Raw genomic sequence first — 23,522 nt, forward strand, 5'->3', positions numbered from 1 at the left:
GAACACACATAAATACTATGCCTATCTAAGAGGATATGAACCAAATATTAATAGCGGTGATGTCCTGGTCTGGATGGTGGCATTAAAGATGTTTATTTTCTTCTCTTTTCAACAATGTCTACAATGAACATGTGTTCCTCATGTTATTGGGGAACACACATAAATACTATGCCTATCTTAGAGAAGAACTTAAATTTTAGCATCATTTTTCAGTCTAATTCATCCAAGATTTATCACTTTAACTGTTAAAGTGTTTTTAAATGTTTTTTAAAATGATCTTCTGATGAAATCCCCAAAAGTAATTGTCTTTTCATTCTTTTGAAAATCTCAAACTAGATATGTACTGGCTATTTCTCTTTGAAGGGTGAGAAAGCATTCTCCACAAACCTTCTGTATAAAGGCATATAAATACATTTAAAAAAAACCATTTTTTCAAAAATATGGATGTAGAAGGTGAAAGAAGTGCTAGGTACACTAAATAGCAAAGAATGATCTTAGTGAATTTCTGGACTCCAGTTGGCTCCAAGGAAACTGCCTCTGCCATCAGCAGTGGCCCGTAAGTCATATGTCATCATATGAATCCAGGAAGAGAGGCCAGTTTCAGTCATTTCCAAATAAATGTTTTCTTAATTGCCTGATATTGAGAGAGAATTTCCCAGGAGAATTAGAATCAGAACACATTAAACTCTGTTAAAGTTAAAAATTTCTCCAGAATAAAAAAATTTACACAATTTCTATTTTGGATGTTTGTCCCCAACTACTCCCTCAAAAGAACAGATCATTTTGAGCAATATTTAGCAGAATAATTTGCCAACTATTACTTGCCTGGGATGCCAAGAAACTAGAGAACAGTTTCTAATAAAGCATATATATTCCACGACAAATGTAATTTTCGTTTCAACACACTATAAAGACCATACATAGGCCCAGATATAAATACTAGTGATAATACTATTTGGTAAAAACAAGTCCTTCTGTTGTACATAGTACTGCTGCTAAATATTGAATATTTCACCGCACAAGATTATTACTAAGACTATTGAGAGGAGTCTTAAAACTTTAAAGCAAAATATAAAATTCAAATGTATTAAAAAAAAGTTAAGTTCTCTTCTTCAAGAAATATTGTGATCAGAGTATAATATCTTCTCGTTTCTACCCTTGCTCTAAAAATGCAATTTTGATAATTTAACTATTTGGAAAGCTATAAAAATATATTTTAAGGTAGTACAGAATTATGCCTAAACTTAAAAGCCCCAAAATGCACACAGACAGCTTTTCAGTGAAAACAAACAAACAAAGAAACAAACCAGTTTTCAGGCTGTCCTTGCTATCAGTTTTGCATTCCAGGTTCTCTTAAGGATAAGTAAGTAGCCCAACACTGAATTTCAGAACCTCTGTGAAACAGCTTCAAGATTCCACAAACCACACACTTACATGCTCTTTAGCTAAGCAATACAAGAGGAACGGTATTGAGGGAAATTTAATTATCTGTCACAGAAAAAATCTGACAATAACTAATGGTTATTTTGGGGTGGTGATATTATGGGTAATTCTTTTCATTATCTATACTTTAAAATTTTTCAATTATAAACATGATTGATTTGATAATACATATTACTTTTTAATGTGAAAATAGTATCTTCTCACTTGGTAATTTCCCTTCTAGGAATTCACCTCCAAATTTCACTACCCACTCCTGCTCCCTCCCCCAGGAAAAAATGCACAGAGTTACATATACAAAGATTATTCACTGCAAATTATTTACTCTAAGTGAAAACTGGAAATTATGTAATGTTTAATAAGAAAATTGTTAAATAAGAGGATTCATCCACTAGGTGAAACACTATGCAGCTATTAAAAATATTTTATGAAGTTAGATATATTAAGCAAAATATGCTATAATGATAAATGGAAAAAAGGATACAATTTATATAAGTGTATATAGTATATGATCTCATCTATGGAAAAAAATTTTAAAGGCTAGAGGGAAATATGTCAAAAGAATGATTTACTCCCACTGGTGGAGGAATTACACATGTACTCTTTGTACACTATATGCTTCTTTCTATTTTTTATAGTAAGACTCTATTTCTTTAATACAAAACAAAAAAAAAAGTTTAACGGCACAAACAACTTTTCTGGAATTTTATTTAACAGACAAAACCAACAAAAAAAACTAGCCATACAATTAGAAGGAAACAATTCCTTGCTAGCACAGTATTCATAAAATAAAACACTACTCAAGGACACACACAGCATAGCAAACTAGCAACCACTATTGCCTAAAATAGTTTAACAGTCTAAATGCTATTATTCTTTTCCCATTATGCTAATTTTACAAAATTAGCTACTCTAATTCATAAACCACAAACCAACACTACAAAGCTTTTCTGAAGTATTATATTAGGAAGCTGGATTCTACCACCACCTGCCTTGCCTTTTGTGTGCAAAATTTACATAGAGATCTAACATAAGAATACTGCTTCAGATGAGAATGTAATTACATTTCTTAAACAATGTTAAGCTATTTGATAGATTAGACCAAAATGAAGATCTCTTTTTGTGTACTGATTTTTCATTTCCTAAAAGGCAAACAGTCTTGGATCTCCCAAGCTGTGTAGAAAATACATCATTCTTCCGTGATTCAGAACGAGTGACAGAGAAGTGCCAAGTGAAAATAACAGGGTCCCTGGAGTGCCTGGGTGGCTCAGTTGGTTAAGCAGACAACTCATTTCAGCTCAGGTCTCGGTCTCAGGGTTCCTGGAATCGAGCCCTGCCTTGGGCTCTGCGTTCACAGAGCTGAGCCTGCTTGAGATTCCCTCTCCCTCTCTCCTTGCCCCTCTCTCTTTCTCTCTCTCAAAAAATAAACATTAAAAACAATAACGGGGTCCAATTTTTCATCACACAGACATTTAAATTAAGTCCTAAAATTTGCCATGGGTTCAAACTTGGAAAACAAGACCTCTAAGTTTTAAAACACAAACTTACATTGATTTTAAGACATACTATATCGAAGAAATTTCTCTAAGCGTAAGTACGATCATGGTATTTATCTGATATTGTTCTTTACACCACTTTAATTTCTCTCACTGTAATTACTGTAATACGTTAAGCAATGAGAACCTAAAATAATAAATAAAACGTTAAGGGTGCCACTAGCCATCTTATTTACAGTATTTGAGGTAGCTGTATTGATTGAAGACACAAATACTTATCCAGTGAAAGAAGATAACAAACACTGCTTTAAAAATCCTCATTCGGGGCGCCTGGGTGGCTCAGTTGGTTAAGCATCCGACTTCAGCCAGGTCACGATCTCACGGTCCGTGAGTTCGAGCCCCGCGTCAGGCTCTGGGCTGATGGCTCAGAGCCTGGAGCCTGTTTCCGATTCTGTGTCTCCCTCTTTCTGTCCCTCCCCCATTCATGCTCTGTCTCTCTCTGTCCCAAAAATAAATAAACGTTGAAAAAAAAAATTTAAAAAAAAATAAAAATAAAAATCCTCATTAATAGTATACTTTAAGAAACAACTGTATCAGTGCTGTTGCTAAACAATTCTTAATGCAAATTACAGAGAAAGTTCACAGAGCAACTCTCCAAAACTTCAGATCTACAAGAACTTTTTCTCTTCACTACCTTCCTATTTCCCTCATTCCTCTCAACTTTAAAATCGCCACTCACACCAAATTACCAGGAACATGCACCCATCTTAAATTCACATTATTTCTTATTATATGTTAAGGGCACCTTTTTTAAAAACCTTTTTTTAAGTTTTTTTTTGTTTTTTTTTTGTTTTTTTTTTTTTTGAGAGAGAGAGAGAGACTAACAGAGCATGAGCGGGGGAGGGGCAGAGAGCGAGAGGGAGGGAAAGAGCCAGGATCCCAAGCAGGCTCCCCACCGTCCGGGCAGAGCCCCACCAGGGGCCGGAACCCACCAACCATGAGGTCAGAATGTGAGCTGAAACCGAGTCCAAAGCTTAACCGACTGAGCCACCCAGGTGCCCCAAGGCCACCTTCTTTTGAAAAGCAAAGGGAGACAGGTGGGTTCTGTGGACTAGAAATTGAGCTTTTAAATTAAATCATTTTACACATGTATACGAGGATCTGAGCGATCTTTCAGGATCCAACCTGTGCCTTCAATTACAAAGGCATCGATCTCAGCATCTGATAGCCAAACCACCGTACTGCTCCACAGTGCCCCCTAGCTCCACCAGATATATCAGTTTAAAAGGCACTCGGTTTAAACTGTCAACCTCAAGCTAAAGTGTCACTCACACCAGCTCCACATAAACAGTTCTTAAATCGATACCGTATTATCTAAATTCGACCTAATAAATAACAGCTGAATTAATTAAACTGTTAAAAGCTGATGAGAAAAAAAATTATGAACTAATGGGTTTGGAATTGAACCACATAAAAAATGTTCAGAAGTTCTGTAGACGTTTTCTTTAACGCACAATTGGTTCGATTTTTAGAGTCCGTAAGCAAGGGCTCATATACAGATATACAATTAAAAATGCCTTCTTTTAATGTAATTTATGGGGAAAGAGCAAGGCATTAGGCCATGGTTCTTTAGAGGGATGGCAACAATTTCTTCATTTTTAGCAATGCTGGGATCAGGATTAAGCAATCTCATTACAGTCCCATTATTTATCATTACAAACTTAGCATAATTGGTAACAATGGTAAATTTGTGACCTTGGTCCTGATACCAAAAAAATAAGTCAGATTCGGAATCCCTCAGGACTAGTGGGGGGGTGGGGGGGTGGGGAGGACAAAAACTGAAGATGACATAAGGCCAGATGCCCCTACTTTTTGGAAATGGACTCCTTCACATTGAGCAAAACTTCCAAGAACAACAGCAACAAAAATGAGTCAAGTTTTCAAATGTCCTTCACCTTACATAGCCATTCTGGGAAAAAAAAAAAAAAAAAAAAAAAAAAAAGTCCTAGGTTATTGCATATTCAAGCTGTAGTGCATTTGCACTAATAAGGGGAAAAACTGAATAGGATGAAAACCGGGTAGAAAAAAAAAATAGTGAAAAAGGACGAAACTCCAGACCAACTACAATAAGGCAGGGTAGAGTACGTCAAAAACACAAGGTTTTATTCTAAAGAATGGTTTTGTTTCAACTGTTTTTCTGAAGTATTTAATTTGCACGTCTTAAAATAGAGACCCTGAGGAGAGCAGCTTGAGGCAGTGAAAGGAAGGGGGGCGGGTTAGGTAAGAACAGAGACTCGTGAGAAGATATGTGCGGTGCATTAGAATGTGCAGCGGAGGGGGGGGGGGGGGATGCAGGATTCGGCGTCGGGAAGCAGTTGAGGGCTTTAGGAGTAGAGAGGCGGCCTCAGATGTGGCTTAAGGAACGCGTCTTCGCAGCCAGAACGCACACCTGGTAAAGGGACAACCTAGGCGAAGAAAGACCGAGCCACCGACTGTGCAAAAGGCAAGGGATGACCATTTTAACACCAGTTCTATTGTCTGGAGTATTAGATGGAAATGCCTCAGGCACGAGATCAAGCGAGGCTGACACCAGATCCGAGACGCTGTCGGGCAAAAGCAGGGAGACGAGATGGACAATGGCCGGCCGGGCATTCCCGGCCACCGGGGGCCCCCCGTCCTCGCCGGGCCAAGGAGGGGCGCCCCGGTCATGGGGGCCGCGCGATGCCCCGTCGCGGGAGTCCGGGCGCAGGCGGCCCCGTCCCTCGCCGCGCAGCCCGGGAGCACCCAGACTTCCCCTCCCACCCCACCCCCAGCTGAAAGCAGGGAAGACGCGGAACTTGGGCTCTGGAGCCGAGGCCACAGACCAGGTCACGGCCCGGGTGGGAGGCTCTGGGCGAAATTCTGTGTGGCCACCGAGGGCGGCGTAGAAAAGGCAAAGCCCCGGCTGGTCGGGTTACTGATCGGACGACACTCGACTCCGGGGGAGCGGGCCCCGAGCCCTTCGGCGCTCACCGACCCCCTGAACCTCCCAGGTCCTCACTGTCCCAGGCCCCTCGCCTCAGCTGGAGACCCAGCCCCCCCCCCACCCCAACCCCCCGCTGCAGCCGCCCCTCCCGGCCAACAGCTCCGCTCCCGGACCCTCGCCTCGGACGCTCCCGCCGAGCCCCGGGCCGCACCTCCGTCTTGGTGATCCGGTGCCGCCCCAGCTTCACCACAGCGAAGTTACCCTTGCCCAGCGTGCCCTCGATGTCGTAGAACCCCACCCGGACCGGCCCGCGCTGCAAGTGCTTCGGGCCATCCGCCATGACCATGCTGGGCCCCGCTGCTAGACACGGCGGACTGGAGCGCGGGCTGGCGGGCCGGCGGCGCGGCTGGGCTCCGGCGACGCCGCTCCGCTCGCTCCCTCGCTCACTCCCTCCCGCTCCGCAGGGCCCAGCCAGGCGCGCGCCGCCGCTGACGTGCGCCGACGTCAGGGGGCCGGGGCTGGGAGGCGGGGGCGGGCCCGGGCCTCGATTGGTCACCATGGCGACCGGAGCACCGCCGACGTCGGCGGCGGGGAGGGAGGGAGGGAAGACGGGAGGGGCCTGGACGGCGCGTTCTTTCCGGACTCCGGTGCCCGGGGTTCTCGACTGCCTCGCGGCTGCCAGGGGCGGGGTCGCCGCCTGGCCCGCCCAGTTCCTCGGCCACCCAGACGAAGGGCAAGAGCGAGCCCTGGTGGGCGGAACGGAGGGGTGCAGAGACCTGGCCCGGGTCTGCTGTCTCCTTCCCCTGCCTCGGCGTTCTCCGCCTACCTGGGGAGCTTCCCGCCAAAACCGCTCACCTGTGACTGCGTTTGGCACCGGGCAAGAACTGTGGCTGAGCGACGCGTTGCTCACAGGCTCCTTTCTTTGTATCCTTTTCTCGTCTGTTTTTGTAGAAATCCCTCCACCTTTTGAGGTCTCTGAGGAATCATTCTGATAGCAGCAGGGTCGCTTACAGACACACAGAATGTCAGCGTTTGAAAAGACACTAGAGATCACTTAATCCAGGGATTTGGAGCCTCACATGGGCTTCAGTCTCAGCCCGCCTAAAATGTATGCGAATGTTTGCTTTCTGGAGATGGTCTGTGGGGAGATGGGACCGTAGCTTTTGTCGGATTCGCAAACGTGTTGGTGACCCTGAAAAGGTTAAGAAATACCTGTCTAATCCAATTTCTTTTCAGATGATGAATCAAGCCCCAGAGAATGAAGGGAATTGCCAGGGTCATGCAGATCATGGTAGAATTAGGATTGCAAATCACCACACACCAGTCTTCCATGTCTTTCCTTGGAGGCCCAAGGAAACAGGAACAGTGTTCTTGTAATATTTTGAAATATATTACGTGGCGCCACATCTTGCTTTCTAAATGCCAATCGCTACGAAAAGGAACCAGACTCTGAAGAAATGGCTGATTCGAGGTCAGAAAGATGGAAAGTATAAAATGTCCTTGAAGGTCTTGTGCCAGGGAGCAAGATTTTCGAAGAATGGTGAGCACACATCAAAAGGAAACGAGCCGGTTTGACGCTAACTCCACTTACCAAGACTGGGACAATTAGAGCACCATGAATGAATAATGATAAAAATGAAATTCATTGTGTCATAATTCAAAAAAGAATACACAAGTGCATATTTAATCTTAAACTGTTAAATATAAAGGTGGGGGGAGAAATAACTTTTTGACAGTTCATGCACTGGAAGAAATGGTAGGAAATCACCATTTTGCAACCATTATAATAATAATTGATTCAGATACGGAATTCTCAATAGATTTAAAAATTATAAAATAGATGTTAAAATCCCTGAGACAGGATATTTACACACTCTCAAAGTATCCTCAGGTTTCTTATTCATTACAAAGTGACAAAATGGCACCTTTACAGTGGAGAAATCTGATAGACAACACCCTAATAATCAAAGTTAACGTCACCACTTATGGGATAAAAATGACATGATGTGCCTTCTGATGTGAGATACTGACAAGGATACAGTGTCTCTTATATAGTATCTCGCTCAAAAATCCATGTTCTGAATCTAATCACAATGAAACAATTAGAAAAATGCAAATTAAGAAATAGTCTACTCATCCATTGGCCTATACTCAAAAAAAAAAAAAAAGTCAGTGTCATGAATGATAAAGGCTGAAAACCCATTATAGATTTAAGTAAAGAGACTTGTCACTAAAGCCAACATGTAATTTTGAATTGTAAGAAACATGCTATAAAGGAATATTTTCAGGACAATTGTTCAAATTTGAATATGGATTGTATAATAGATAATAGTTTTGTTTAAATGTTAATTAAGCCTTTTGAATTTTGTAATTGTGGTTATGAAATAGAGTGCCCTTATTAAGAGACACACACTGGAGTATTTTTGCTATTGTAACTTACTCTCAAATGGTTTAGCAAAGATAGATCATGTGGCAAAATGTTCAACTGATAAATCTAGATAAGGGGTTTATGGTAGATATTGTATTGTTCTTGCAGCTTCTGTTTTAGTTTTTAAATGAAAATTTAATGTGTATATGTATACATTTTATATTATTAATATTCTTCATGTAGGATCAGTTGGTTCTTGGGCCTTCCACCCGCTGTTTTTCTGTCCTTCAATAAGGTATTGTGCATGCAATACCTTATTCCACTGTGAATTATGTTGTTTGCAAAAGTGAGAAGGAAGGTTGTCAGACAGGTTTCTGGATTGAGGAGAGTAGTATGAGGGTTTTTATCACTATACCAGGAGCCCACATCCATACCGTGGTTCAAAAAGAGTTCCTATATACATTTTGCCAGTTAGAGTAATGTGTTATAAATGCTCTGGGGTTGGGTTCCTTTGGGAACCTGATGCAAAGCTATTTGCATAAGAACCCCAAAATGCAAATAGAGACCCATCTAAAGCTAACAACCTCTGCCTTTAAAGTACATCTTTTGAACAGAAATTAAGAGTCTTCTCCATCAGATTATTTTAATCAGATAACCAGGCCAACCACTTCCTTGCAGAGTCTGGAAATAGGACTCGATTTGGGGCTGGAAAGAGGAGGAGGAGATGGCAGGGAGTACCAACAGGTTTTTGGCAAATGAGAGATCAGTGCGAGGATGCTGAGTATCTGGAGGTCAGAGGAAGAGAAGCCATGGATAGGAGAGAAGTAGGAGGAGCTGTGCCAAAAATAAACCTTGCCCCCTTGGAAATGCAGCAGGTGCACCACTGAAAATTACGGTAGGCTGTAAATAGAACCCTGGACAGACTATGTGGACTAAGAGTATTGCAATCTTGGAATCTGTGATTCAGCTCAGTTTCCTCAGTCCAAGAGATCTACTTTTCCCTCTGCAGTTCTTTCCCTAAGTGTCTCTTATGTGCTTTTGCGTCAAATGACAGCTATATACGTTTTAGAAATTATTAATATTATCCAACTCTTGTTTTCCTCTCCTCTTTCTCTCTCCCCCTTTTCCCTCTCCTCTTTTTTTCTCCCCAAACACACACACCACCACCACCACCAATCAGGAAAAACAAAGTAAGATAAAAGGGAAAAAAGGAGACAAGAGAGGTTTCATACAATTCCCATAGTTTTTCATCTCCAGTTTTATTATGAATGAGGGAGAGCACTCTGGATACCAGATTTCCTACTTGCTTGACCTTTAAAATGCAATATACCCAGTTAATGCTGTGAATCCATTATATTTGCCATTGAGTTAGTAAACAGATGTTAAGATAACATGCCAAAAGGCAAAAGCATGTATATATATAAACAATTAAGAAAGATGATGAGAAGCTGAGATAAGAATGAATTCTAGAACATACTGAACTTAGAACAAAAATGTGGAGAGGAGTTAGCAAAGAGTTAACGCAAGAGTGATTTGAAATGTGAGGGGAAACTTCATGGTTCACAGTGCTGTACGTATTTTGCTGAAACTGATAGTCTATGAACTTGAAAAACAAGATATGTGCCATGTTTCCTTGATTGTGAACAACATCTGCATTTTTACTGTTTTATTGTTTTAGGACAGAATAAAAGTCAACATAGCAGGCAGCTCAGGACTGAATTCAGATTTAGTTCAAAACTGAAACCTGGTGGAGACTTTATTGGAGGACTTTGCTTAGAAAAAAGAGATTACAAAGCTAAAACGAATGCTTTTCTTTTTATATTACACAAGGAAGAATGTACATGAGAAAGTCCCAATCACTTACCTGTGCCAATTAAAATAGCTTCTGATGCTTATAAAATACAGGTATTCCCCAAATATGCATCGATCTGTCAAGTTAATGAACATGTGGGTGCCACTATGTTTAAGAAACGATTATGAAAATAAAACTAGAGGATGGACGCTATTTAAACAAGGCTTTCTTTGGTTCTTTTAAAGGATGGGGAGCCATGTTCTGGCTTCAATTTTTCAAGTTTAGTTTTAGCTGTGATGGATCTTCTCTAAATGAAAAACATGGGATTCTCCCTAAACTTTGAAAATAATTTGAAAATTTTTCTATCTCCTCCCAGACAACAGGTTTTCTTAGGATCCTAAATTTGAAAGGGATCTCAGAGTATCATAGGGAGTCTATCTTCCCTTCTGATACAGAAATCTCTAGACACTTGACAGATGATGTCAACCAATGGTTTCCTGCTTCATGCTTCGTTACATGTCTCACATGTAATCTATGTGCAACAGTTCATTTCCGTAGAAAATATGCCCTCATGTTAGCTTCAAAGCTGCTTCTGACTTATATCCAGTTTTAGTTCTTTTACCTGGTACAAGACTTTACAAGCAGACACACACCTACCATCATGTTCTTTCTTCAGGGGTCCAAGCAAAACATTCCCAAATTCACTGTCTACTTAATTATGTTTCTAGCCCACTACCCTTCCTTCTTGTGCTTCTCTGGACTCTGGTTTGTCGGTGTCTCTTAAACTATTATTCCCCAAACTGAATACAGTAGCCGAGGTATAGTCTAAGCAGTGTAGAATATTGGCCTGTCTCTCCTTTGATCCAGACGCTGTACTCATACTAGTTCAGCCAAAGATAGTGCAATTTTTCTTTTTAGCAGCTACAGCCCAGAGTTAAGATTAAGGCCAACTGAAATTTCTTGGTCTTTAAAAAATTTTTTTAATGTTTATTTTTTAGAGAGAGAGACAGAGCATAAGTGGGGAGGGACAGAGAAAGAGAGGGAGACACAGAATCTGAAGCAGGTTCCAGGCTCTGAGCTGTCAGCACAGAGCCCAACATGGGGCTCAAACTCATGAGCTGGGAGATCATAACCTGAGTCAAAGTCAGACGTTTAACCAACTGAGCCACCAGGACGCCCCTCTGGGTCTTTTAAAGTAACAATTATTATTACCATTTTCTCGGACAACTGATTTTTCAAAAATATCAATAGAAAATCTTATAGTTAAAATGTCATCTTGTTGGTTTTGCCCATTGTTCCAGCTAATTGAATCGTTTGGATTCTTCACTCTCATGTCTATCCTATTACCTAATCTTAGTTTTTGGAGCCATCTGCCAATTCCACCAGCGTGCCTACTAGATCTTTATTGCAGTAATTATTCTTTGCAATGCTACTCCTACTACAAGTGTGTGGCTCACAGTAGGTTCATAACTGGTATGGTAAACCAGTAAACAGGGAACAGCCTGGACCAGAGTCTTAGAGGTGACCACTTGATATCTTCCAGTTTGACTTCCAACAGTTTACTGGTCAACATCCATTTTATTTGATTTCTCATACAACCATGAGTTCCAGGAAGTTTCCATGTCCATGCTGCTGGGATAAGATGCTAAAGAGGGTCGTCAACGTTCTAATATCATTGTTTCTAAGTATAAGCTACTCAATTCTCAGTTACTTTCTATTTAGTTCATTATATGCTGTTAGTCGAGTGTTTTACCAATCTTCCCTAACCCCACTAGGGCATGAGCTTCTTTGAGGGGAAGGATAGTATCTCAGTCATTTTTGAAATTCCTAAACTCTTAAGCAGAACTCAACAAATGCAGTTTAGTTTGACATTTATTGCATTCATGTGGTAGGCACCATAGCAGAAACTACGGATGCAAACATGAGTAAGGCACTGTCCCTATCCTTGGGAATTTTATGCCTTGGAGTGGGAGCTCTAAAATCTGAGCGCTTAAGTGTGAATCATGGCTCTGCTCCTTACTAGCTGGTGACCTTGCAAAAGTTGCTTAACCTTTCTCTGCCTCAGTTTGTTATCTGTTAAATAATGCTAATAACGGTGCCTACCGTAGACACATAAAAAAAATACCGAAAATTTAACGTGGTGAGAGCCGAGAGATGAAGTTTGTACAGACAGCTCAAATGAGAGGCAATTAGCTCAATTTAACGGTTTGCAGGGAAGGCTTCCAAAAGATGAAACTTGAGCAGAGTTGTGAAGTCTTAGTAAGACTTTGCCAGGTGGGAAATGCTTGGGTGAGCATATGAAGAAGAAACATCATGAGCAATGGTCCTGAAGGTGTGAAGAGGCATGATGTGTTCAGATAACTGCCATCAACTGTGAACTTTGAACCTCAGTGATGAGAGTGTCCACAGATAAAGCGAAAAGATAGGAGACCAGGTCATGGAGGGCTCCCTCTTCTCCTTCCCTCCAGATTGCTATTCCTAAACCCTTCCAAAAAGAAATTCTGAAGTTGCAACTGGTAGGAAGCTGCTGGAGCAATGGATGCCAACTGTAGCTGTGATGAACTGTGAGGGATGAAGAAGAGAGAGATATTGAAGATGGCTACCAGGTTTTCGGAGAGCTTACCATGTGCTATTTACTCTGCTGGACACTGAACATACAAAGGTGGATAAAATATGAACCCAGTCCTCAAAGAGATATCATCTATTTCATTCAGATATTTAGTCCTTATTTCTCGAAAAAATATATATAGATAGATAGAGATATTGTGAAGACTATTCAATAATTTGCAGATACCAATATATAATGTCTGTGTACTAGAACAGAATGAGTTGTGCTAGGAGTCATGTGTTCTGCAATGCCATTTACATGCTCTGGATATTTAATTCTGGAGCTCAGTCTAGAGAGCTAGGTGGAAAATTTGGAGATTGTACCATGAAATCAAGGATGTGGAGGGTATCATGCAATGGGAATATCAAGAGTCAAGGAGAAGACATGGCAGCTACTTATTGCATTCTTCTGGTCTAGGAACAGGTTACTCACAGCTCAGAAGGATCCGCCCACAGATTCATGGGAGGCCTGGTTTTGAGTTTTTACCATTATGACTCATTACTGAAGTCAAGAAACCTTACAAGTAAGTAAAGAGTCATTCTTTTCTCATCTTCAGTCTTGGGAAGTTTGTTATATTGTAAAAAGTGGAATCTTATTAGCTAATTTACTAGTAGATTAATTTTTTGTTGGTTTTTTTTGGCTTTATATTTTGGGAGCAAAGCCTATGTACATTTCAGTTTTTTAATATAATCGTCCATCCAATTTTGGTGACTATTAATTTTAGCCTACTTTTATCAGATCCCTTTAGATTAAGTGTTTATTTAGATTTCTTGTATGTGTAACTACAACAATTATTTTTAAATCTTCACCTATTTTTAGTCTCCAAGACTGAGGAATAGATTTGTTTAGTTCACTAGTTTAAAGATAAAATGCATAGAACAAGCAAAAAAAGAAAAAAAATCCCACTACCCCCACCCCACCCCTGCCCTCCAAATAAAAGAGTGAAGGAAAAGACAAAATCTTATTTGTTTACTCACAAGAGTGGGAAAATAAAGAGAAGCATCCCCTCCTTGCCAAGGAGAGGCCATAAAAATGGAAATGGATAGCGATGGGAAAAATACTTTTAGAATCTAGGGATAAAAGAGCTTACAGGAGAAGAAATTCAAGAAGGAGGTAATACTTTCAATCACTGAAAAGATGTCAAGCAAGATAAAGATGAAAAGAATTCATTAAGTTGAGTCATGAAGAAATAATTGATGATTTTTGCACAGAATTTCAGTACTGAGGGCGGAAGCCAAACTTGAGTGGGAAGTGATGAAGAAGAGGGAGTATAGACTGTTCTTTCAAGAAACTGGTCTGTGAAGGAATAAAGATCGACAGGGATGTAGAATCAAGAGAAATTTTTTTTGTTTTTTATTATCTATTTTTGTTTTTTAATTTTTTTGATGTTTATTTATTTTGAGAGACAGAGATAGACCATGAACAGGGGAGGGGCAGACACAGAATCTGAAGCAGGCTCCAGACTCTGAGCTGTCAGCACAGAGCCCGATGCGGGACTCGAATCCATGAACCTTGAGATCATGACCTGAGAGGAAGTTGGACGCTTAACCCCCCAGGTGCCCCTGTTTTTGATTTGTTTAACTGGTCGAAACTTAAGGATTTTTGGAAGAGGAGAGGGAGATTGAAATAAAAGTAATGAGAGATCATCTATAAAGGGTAAAGAAATCTAGAACACTTTTCAGTGAGAAGGTGAGATGCCTCCTTTACTATGATGTGGGTGGGGAAGGAAGCAACAGTGCTTTGTCTGCAGGTAAGTGGGTAGTTTGTAGTGCAGGAACTTTGTCCTTGGAATCAGTTTCATCTATAAAAGTAGGAAGCAGGTCATCCACAGAGTGAGAGAGTAGAGGATTGGAAACTTTCGATGAAGCATGGAAGTATGCAAAATCTGCTATGAAAATGAGGGGGGAAGTTGATTAGGACACATCGCAAACTTGCTGGGCTATAGGAAGCTCCAAGACGGTCCAAGTGAGGTGGGAGAACCGTGAATTGGTAGAAATACCAATCCAAATGGTCATGGGACTTCTTTTTCTTTTTTAAGTTTATTTATTTTGAGATAGAGAGCACACACACGAGCAGAGGAGAAGCAAACACAGAGACTCCCAAGCAGGCTCCACGCTGTCAGCACAGAGCCCAGTATGGGGCTCAAACTCACAAACCATGAGATCATGACCTGAGCCAAAACCAAGAGTCAGTTGCCGAACCGACTGAGCCACCCAGGCACCCTGGGACTTTGTCTGACAATGTTTGGTAGCCTGGATGTCAGTTGATACAGTGCTAGAATATGCTGGGTGTCAAAGGGTCAAGGAGTAGAGAATTAGGCAAGAAAATTACTGAAAACAAGTACCATGCAGTCTGGATAGAGAAATGCATGAGGGTAAGAAGGGGAGGGGAGACTGGTGGGAAAATGGAGGGCTCAAGGGTTTGGAGATAAAGGAAATGAGAGTGAGGGCATGCAAGACCTTGAGGAGTCATGTCTATGCTGGTATGTTTGACTTAGATAATGTTTTAGGTGATAAGATCCAGAGAACATCCTCAAGAATGGGTGATTAAAGAGGGGTGGTCTGCCTCTTTCCCCACTGTATTCCCAGTTACTTAACACAATGCCTGGAACATAATAAGCCTCCAATATTTATTTGCGCAAAAAAAAAAAAAAAAAAAAAAAAAAAAAAAAAAAAAGAATAAAAATGATTTCTTTCCTGCTTTCCAGTATGTTATACCAATTTTCCACTTCCCCACATATTTCACTAGTTGGTTATAATTACGGTAAATGTTTTAAAAGAAAAGTACTGCCTGCTATGGGATTGCATTACATGAGGTCCTGATCTAGTATGGTGGTGTAGGGGTCAAGAAATTTCCCTAAGGAAGTGACATTTAAGGTAAGGTCTGAAAAATAAGTAGGAGGAAGCCAGGGGATGAGAAGTGGGGAAAGTTTTACCAGTGAAAGCAAAAAGATTTAGGAGTATCTTGAGGTTGGAAGAAGCTAAAAATGTCACAACTATATAGTTACAATGGCAGCTAGAGGGATGGGCTGAATGTGTAGATTGAGATATTAAATGAAATCCTATATATCCTAAATCATGGAGTAGGTTTTGACCCATTAGACTCGAAATGTGCAAGTTGACTTACAACTACTATTGTTAGCTCATAAGCATAAATACGAATTATTAAAGGGGCACCTGGGTGACTCAATTGGTTAAGTGTCCGACTCTGGATTTTGACTCAGGTGATGATCTCCCGGTTCATGTGAATGAGTCCTGCAATGGGCTCTGCACTGACAGCGCCGAGCCTGCTTGGGATTCAATCTCTCCCTCTCTCTCTATTCCCCTCCCCTGCTCTCTCTCTCTCTCTCTCTCTCTTGAAAATAAACAAAAATTCTAAGAATTATAATATTACATGGATGTGTGATTCCACACAGTCAAATTTGAAGATCACATTCGCCTAAAATGTCTCCTCCAGCAGCCTGCTACTTCCCTTGTGTAAAGCCAATAAGGAAGAAACCTTTGGATTAAACAAAACAGATGCAATAGCCTTCGCAAAACCACTATTAAAATTCACTTTGGTTACCTGGAGAGAAAGTCTCTAGGCCTTCCTCTCCACTATTCTCATTTTTTTCCATTAGTTTCATGATTGGGTTAATTAGGTATTTGCATAGGGAAAAGAGAAGCATCAGTTAATGAAATGAGGAGAAGGCAAGGAATAGCAGAGGCCTCTGTCTGATGATGGGGATGAGAAGCTCACGTAGGTAAGTGTTGTAAAGGAGATTCTGAATCTTGCGCTGTCCTGGTGCAGCAAAAGTCCCAAAGGATATTTGTTTCACAATTTGTATAGTATAAACCTGAATAAAACTCAAAGTTAGCCAAGATAGAAATTACCATAGGATGGATGCTGACCCCAAGGTCAATCTTGGGGGAACTGTGTAGTACTTAAATGGGTTATCTCTTCATTTGACGGGCCCCCAAATGTGGGGCAACAATCAGGTGGAAGCCTGTGACACGGAAGGTCAAAGAATTCACCTGAGGCAGAACAAGAAGATAGAAATTTACTGAATACACTGCAAGGGAGCTGCAGGAAGGGCAACAGAGGAGAGGCTGTCTGCCATGAGGCAGTGGGAGGGGATGCTTTTAAGGAGGGAAAGTGAGGAGGAATGGTGACATATGGAATTTTCCCTTCTCTGGTAACTGTGTCTAGTTTTAGGTAGCCCATTGGTCATTTAGAGCCTATGGCTATTTCTGGTTGGGCTGTCTGATTCAGCCAGGTGGGTAGCCTGTATTCAGCGAGGTGGTCAGTGTGGCCCTTTCTGCATTCCATTGCTCAAGCCTGTTTGTCTAAAAGCAGCCTCCATAAACTGTAGAGGAAAATCATCATGAAAGTAGGAAATAATGGGGGGATAAAACAGAAAAAATCCCCAGGCACAGAGAAGCCTGGTGTGTGTGTGCACATGTATGTGCACTCATGTATGTATCTGTGTGTACATCTGAAGCTTGGGGCAAGACCCTTCTGTGGAATTAGCACCAGGGGCTCAGATTGCTGGTTTAAGTGGCATCAGAACCAGAAGCCAGAGTGTGGAAATCTGGTGGGGATTGACTGACCTTGAGCATTTACTGAACACTCCAGAATAATCTCCTCTGTCCCCAAGGGCTGGCGAATTATAATCTAAGGGTACCTTCTCCTTTATGTTTTTAATGTTTATTTTTTGACAGAGCAAGAGAGAGAGAGAGAGAGAGCGAGCGAGCAGGGGAGGGGTAGATAGAGAGAGGGAGACACAGAGTCTGAAGCAGTCTCTAGGCTCTGAGCTGTCAGTACAGAGCCCAATGCAGGGCTCAAACTCACAAACTGTGAGATCATAACCTGAGCCAAAGTCAAGAGTCAGACGCTTAACTAACTGAGCCACCCAGGCACCCCTAAGAGTACCTCCCCTTAAGGCTGCTTCTCCTTGAGGGTTGGAGGGTAGAGTGGGCCTAAAAATAGGACCGGGACCTGAAGAGTTGCTTGATGGCATGATACCCAGACACAGCAATTAATGATGGTACTCTGGTGTTTGGAGTTCTCTCCCCTGGGGTTATCCCTTCCCCTCTCCTTGATCTCACTGGATGTTGACACAGACTGGGATTTGCCCTTTGGTCTTTTCCCACACCAAATGCTCAGACAGAGTAGCTGATACCATCAGAGAAATATATGCTCACAGGCCAAAGTAATGAGACATTAGGAGCATAACTACTTCAAAAGAAAACAACAGCCTGCATTACAGATGCCACCAGAAGCAAATATGTTAAATCCAATGCCTGACAAATATAAAACAAACATAATAAATAATCAGTAAGAGAATCATTGAAATCAAGAGGAAATACCAGGCATGAAAAAAATAGGAGAAATAACATAACCTTTCAGATAGAATACACATGGCTGAACAACAAGTTAGTGAGCTGGAAGATCAGATTAAGAAGCTCTTCTAGAAGGAAGCAGGGAAGAACATATAAAACACAAGAGATAAAGAAGATTGAATTACAATGCAAACTTCAAACTTACAGATAAGAGGAGTGTCAAAAGGTTGTAGCCGGTTACAGGGGTGCAAGAACATCTGATTCTGAGGGTACAAAGCAGACCAAGTTTGACAATTCTCCACAGACAAACTCCAAAGGCGGTGAAACAAGAAAGGACTTTATTTCAGTGAGGCCAACAACAGGAAGACAGCGAACTAGTCTCAAAGACTGTCTCCCAAGTGCTGAAGACACTTCAAGGTTTACATAAGGAAAACACAAGTTGGTGAGTATATGTCAGTGGGCAAAGTCAGGTGGATCATTGTCTTGGGATCAATCATCGCAGGAGTGGGAGGGCTTGGTGGCTCAGGGAGGGCCTTATTGGTTGAGGTTCCCATCAGGAGATGCTCTACCTGCAGGGTCTCTTTCTGGGTTAAGAGACAAGCTGAAAAGAAGAACTTAATGAATTGTAAAGTTTGAGGTCAAAATGGAGGTAGTTGAAGTCCTCTTTCAAGGAGAGAAAAAGTGGAGAAGAAATATTTGAAGAAAACAAATTTCCCAGAATTAAAGTTTCAAGACTTTCTATTTATGAAGTACCAAACAAGAGTGATAAGGAGAAACTTACCCTGGTATTATTATAATAAAATCAAAGCTTTTACAGGCAAAGATAAAATTCTAAAAGTTTCTAGAGAGACAGAGAGAGAGCAGATCAACTGTAATGGAACAAGAATCATCAGAATCTCAGACTTTATGAGAGCAACAAGAAGACAATGGTAATATTTTTAAAGTATTGGAAAGACAAAAGAGTTTTGAGCCTAAATTTATACCCAGCCAAATTGTCATTCAAATATTTGGGTATAATAAAATTATTTTCAGGTATATAAAGCCTCAGGAGGGTTGTCATACAAAGACCCATATTGAAAACACTATTGGAATAAGGAAGCAATTTGTGTAAAATTGTAATGTTTATTTTAGGGGGCGGGGGGAGACAGAGGGAGTGGGAGAGGGAGGAGACTGAGTGGGGGAGGGGCAAAGAGAGAGGGAGACACAAAATCCAAAGCAGGTTCCAGGCTCTGAGCTGTCAGCAAAGAGCCTGATGCAGGGCTCAAACTCACAAACCATGAGATCATGACCTGAGCCAAAGTTGGACATTAACCAACTGAGCCACCCAGGTGCCCCAGGAAGCAAATTTAAGAGATGCTGCTAGAGATGCATGGAGTAAAGATAATCCAATACCCAAATCCAATTTGGTGTTGTTTTTCAAAAATTAGCCAAGACTGAGGAATAGGAAACAAAGTTTGTCTACAATAGCCTAGACTTAAATTCTACACACTATTAAGAAGTAGTGTCTTTAAACGTTTTTTAAAAATTTTTTCATGTTTATTTATTTTTGAGAGACAGAGCACAAGCGGGGAAGGGGCAGAGAGAGAGAAAGAGAGGGAGACACAGAATCTGAAACAGCCTCCAGGCTCTGAGCTGTCAGCACAGAGCCTGACGTGGGGCTCGAGCTCATGAACTGAACCATGAGATCATGACCTGAACCAAAGTCGGACACTCAACTTACTGAGCCTTCTAGGCACTACTACGTTAAACCTCTTTAAGGTAGGGTGAGTAAAACAATAAATTTAAAGAAAGTAGTAGGGAATAGAGAAGAATAGCCAAAATGAATGAATTAGAAAGTAAAAATACAATACAGAAGATCAACAGAACCAAAATTTGATTTTTTGAAAAACACTAATAAAATAGACAAGCCTGTGGCAAGACTGCTCAAGAAAAAGAAGAAAAACAATTATTAAAAGACTAGTATTTTCTTACCATCTTTTTTTTTTTAAGTTTTATTCATTTATTTTGAAAGAGCATAAGTGGGGGAGGGACAGAGAGAGAGAGAGAGAGAGAGAGAGAGAGAGAAAGAATGAATCCCAAGCAGGCTCCCTGTTGTCAATGCAGAGCCCGGCTCGGGGCTTGATCCCATGAACCGTGAGACAACCTGAGCCAAAGTCAAGAGTTGGATGCTTAACCAACTGAGTCACCCAGGTGCCCCTCTCTTGTTATCTTCAAATCACAACTTTAAAACTTTAAGAGTCTGAAGTATAAATGAAATTGAGGGCAAAGGTATCCATTGTGTTGTTCATAATATCTCCACACTACACTTTTGAAATAGATGGACAGATTCCTAGAAAAATGTAACCTACCAATTGAATTAAGTCCTCAATAGTGCTACAACTAATAAGAAATTAAGGCTATTTATTTATTATTTAATTTATTTTTGAGAGAGAGACATGGAGTGTGGTGAGCAGGGGAGGGGCAGAGAGAGGGAGACAAAGAATCTGAAGCAGGCTCCAGGCTCTGAGCTGTCAGCACAGATGATCTCACAAGCTGCTAGATCATGACCTGAGCTGAAGTGGATGCTTAACCAACTGAGACGCCCAGGTGCCCCAAGCAATTTAAAAATCCTATCACAAAACATTGAGACTGGTAGTTTTATAGGCAAGTTCTATTAAACTTTTATGAGACATACCATACTAAACTTATTGCAAAGTGTAACAGAGAATGGAAAAAGAGGGGATATTCCCTATCTCATTTATGAAGCCATGTAGTCTTGATCCCCAAGCAAGACAAGGATAATATGAAAAAGGAAAATTCCAGATTATTTTCTTGGGAATATAAGTGTAGAAATCCTAAATAAAACATTTACAAACTAAGTCCCACAGAGTATATAGAATAAGATATGCCATGTAGTGTTTTCTTAAGTACACAAATAAATTTATAGAAAATCTGTGTTACTTACAACATTAACAGCTTCAAGCACAAAAATAACACAATCATCTTAAAAGATATGGAGAAATATTTCATAGAAATTGAGCATAAATTCATGATAAAAATTCTTAGCAAATCAGAAATTTGCTTAACCTGATGAGAGATAATTATATTATAGCACACATTATACTTCATGGCGAACAGTCGTAGCATTCAATTTAAAATCAGGAATGAGACGGGTGCTGTTTATCAACACTGCTGTTTGACTCTTGTATCATCAGTTTTAACTAGTGCAATAAGACGAGAAAAAGAAGGTAGAGGCATAAGCACTCATAAGAAAACAGACTGTCATGATTTGCTGATGGCATGATTGCTTCAGAGACAATCAAGGCGCCTGGGTGGCTCAGTCTGTTGAGCATCCGACTTCCACTCAGGTCATGATTTCATGGTTCCTGAGTTGGAGCCCTGCATTGGGCTCTGCGCTGACAGCTCAGACTTGGAGCCTGCTTGGGATTCTGGGTCTCCCTCCCTGTCTGCCCCTCCCCCGCTCATACTCCGTCTGTCAAAAAGTAAATAAACTTTAAAAATAAATTTTTTAAATAAAAATAAAAAAAAAAATCAAGGACTCCTGGAGCAAGTAGAAATAAGAAGAGCATTTAGAAAAGTCAATTAACTCCTGTATGACAAAATAACCATAAAATGTAACAAAAGACACCACATATGACGCATTTGAAAATGTCAGATAAGGGGTGCCTGGGTGGCTCAGTCGGTTAAGCGTCGGACTTGAGCTCAGGTCACGATCTCGCGGTCTGTGAGTTCGAGCCCGGCATTGGGCTCTGGGCTGATGGCTCAGAGCCTGGAGCCTGCTTCCGATTCTGTGTCTCCCTCTCTCTCTGCCCCTGCCCCATTCCTGCTCTGTCTCTGTCTCAAAAAATAAACGTTAAAAAAAAAAATTAAAAAAAAAAAGAAAATGCTAGATAAAAGTTTTTAAGAATATGTGCAGGACCTCCATGAAGAAAATGTAAAACTATTGAGACTACTACAGAAGTTCTAAGTAAATGAAGAGAAATCCTAGGATATTTCTTGTATCTTCAATGGAGAAAACTTTAAGATTTTAAGTACTTTAATTCTCACATTGGTTTGTAGGCTTAATATAATCCCCCCAAATTTCAATATGATTTTAATGGAACTTGATCATTTATTCTAAAGTTTATGTGGGAGATTCAAGGGCCAAGAAGTCCAGACATTTCTAAAGAACAAGAGTGGGGAGGAAAGATTTGGTTTACTAGAATAACAGGATTTATTTTGAAGCTACAGTATAAACATAGTATGGTATTTGCTTAGAAGTAGAAAAATAAACCTTTGGGCAGATGGAAAACTCAGAAACAGAGCCATACATTTATGGAACTTTGATATATGATAGATGCAGTATGGCAGATCAATGGGGAATGGATTTGTAAAAAATATCTATATGGAATATAGAATGTCTAATAAATGGATTTGTAAAATAAGACTATCTATATGGAAAAACTGATATGGATCCATGCCTCATATCATTTGTGAAAAATGAACTCCAGATAAATTAAGGACTTGAATACTAAAAGTCAAATTTTTTTAGAAAATATAGATAACTATCTTTCTGACTTTGGGGTGGGGAAGCATTTATGAAAGACGCATGGTAAGCCTCTAACTGTAGAAGATCAATAAACCTGACTATATTAAGATCTGAACAGCAAAAGAATCTTACAAAAGGAAAAGAGAAGGCACCAACTGGAAGAAAGTATTTACAACCTAGCCAACCAAGAATTGATAGCAAGAATTTATAAAGGTTTCTTCAAATTAATAAGGAAATGACAAACCAATAGAAAATGGGCAAGGAATACAAATAGGAATTTCAGAGGCAAGGATACATAGGATCAGTAAAATCATGAGATGGTCAACTTCATTGACCGGGGAAGGCAAATTAAACCACAATGACATACCAGTTTATACCCATTCGGTGGCAAAATTAAGAAGTATGAGAGTGCCAAGTATCACAGCAAATGTGAATTGACAGGGTGTCTTATATCAACTCTTAGGATTATAAATGGGGATGACCACTTTGGGGTTTATCTAAACATTGAACATTTCCTTATGCTATAACTCAGCAATCCTACTTCTAGGTATACACCAGAGAAAAATTCTATGTGCCATAGGAGACTAACAAAAACATTCCCAACAGCAGCAGGAACATTTAGTAAGATAAATACCTGAAACCAAATACTTATTGATAGAAAATGAATGTGGTGACTTCACACAATGGCATATTACATAGTCAAATAAATAGCTATAAGCAAAAATATGAATAATCTGAGCAATGTGTTTTTTAAAAAAAGGAAGTTCCCAAAGATTTTATAGGTTGATACTCTTTTAGTCATGTTAAAAACAAAAGAAAATTGAACAATCTCTAGAAATAGAAGTGTGTGATGAAGCTGTAATTTCAAAAATAAATTATAATAATAACTGTAAGATTCAAGGAAGGGGCAATAGAAGAATGGATTGAGGAGAAGCCCAGAGGTGGATGTAAAGGAGTGTTAATGTTCTTTTATTGGGTGGCTGGTTAACAAGTATTTTTATTAT

At 40.3% G+C, this 23,522-nt stretch overlaps 1 protein-coding gene across 3 annotated transcripts in view; it reads right to left on the bottom strand.

Moving 5' to 3' along the window:
- SIK2 (salt inducible kinase 2) overlaps positions 1-6,398 on the bottom strand; it is a 122,536-nt gene extending 116,138 nt beyond the window's left edge. For all 3 annotated transcript variants that reach the window (XR_009601930.3, XR_009601931.3, XM_060604660.3), the window contains exon 1: positions 6,113-6,398. Coding sequence is in view for 1 of the 3 variants with exons in the window: in XM_060604660.3 (XP_060460643.1) it covers positions 6,113-6,247 (135 nt within the window). In the remaining 2 variants the exon portion in view is untranslated. The remainder of the gene's footprint in view (positions 1-6,112) is intronic.
- Between the last annotated feature and the right edge of the window lie 17,124 nt (positions 6,399-23,522).

Source organism: Panthera onca, chromosome D1 (assembly GCF_046562875.1).
Source record: "Panthera onca isolate mPanOnc1 chromosome D1, mPanOnc1 haplotype 2, whole genome shotgun sequence".
NCBI lineage: Eukaryota > Metazoa > Chordata > Mammalia > Carnivora > Felidae > Panthera > Panthera onca.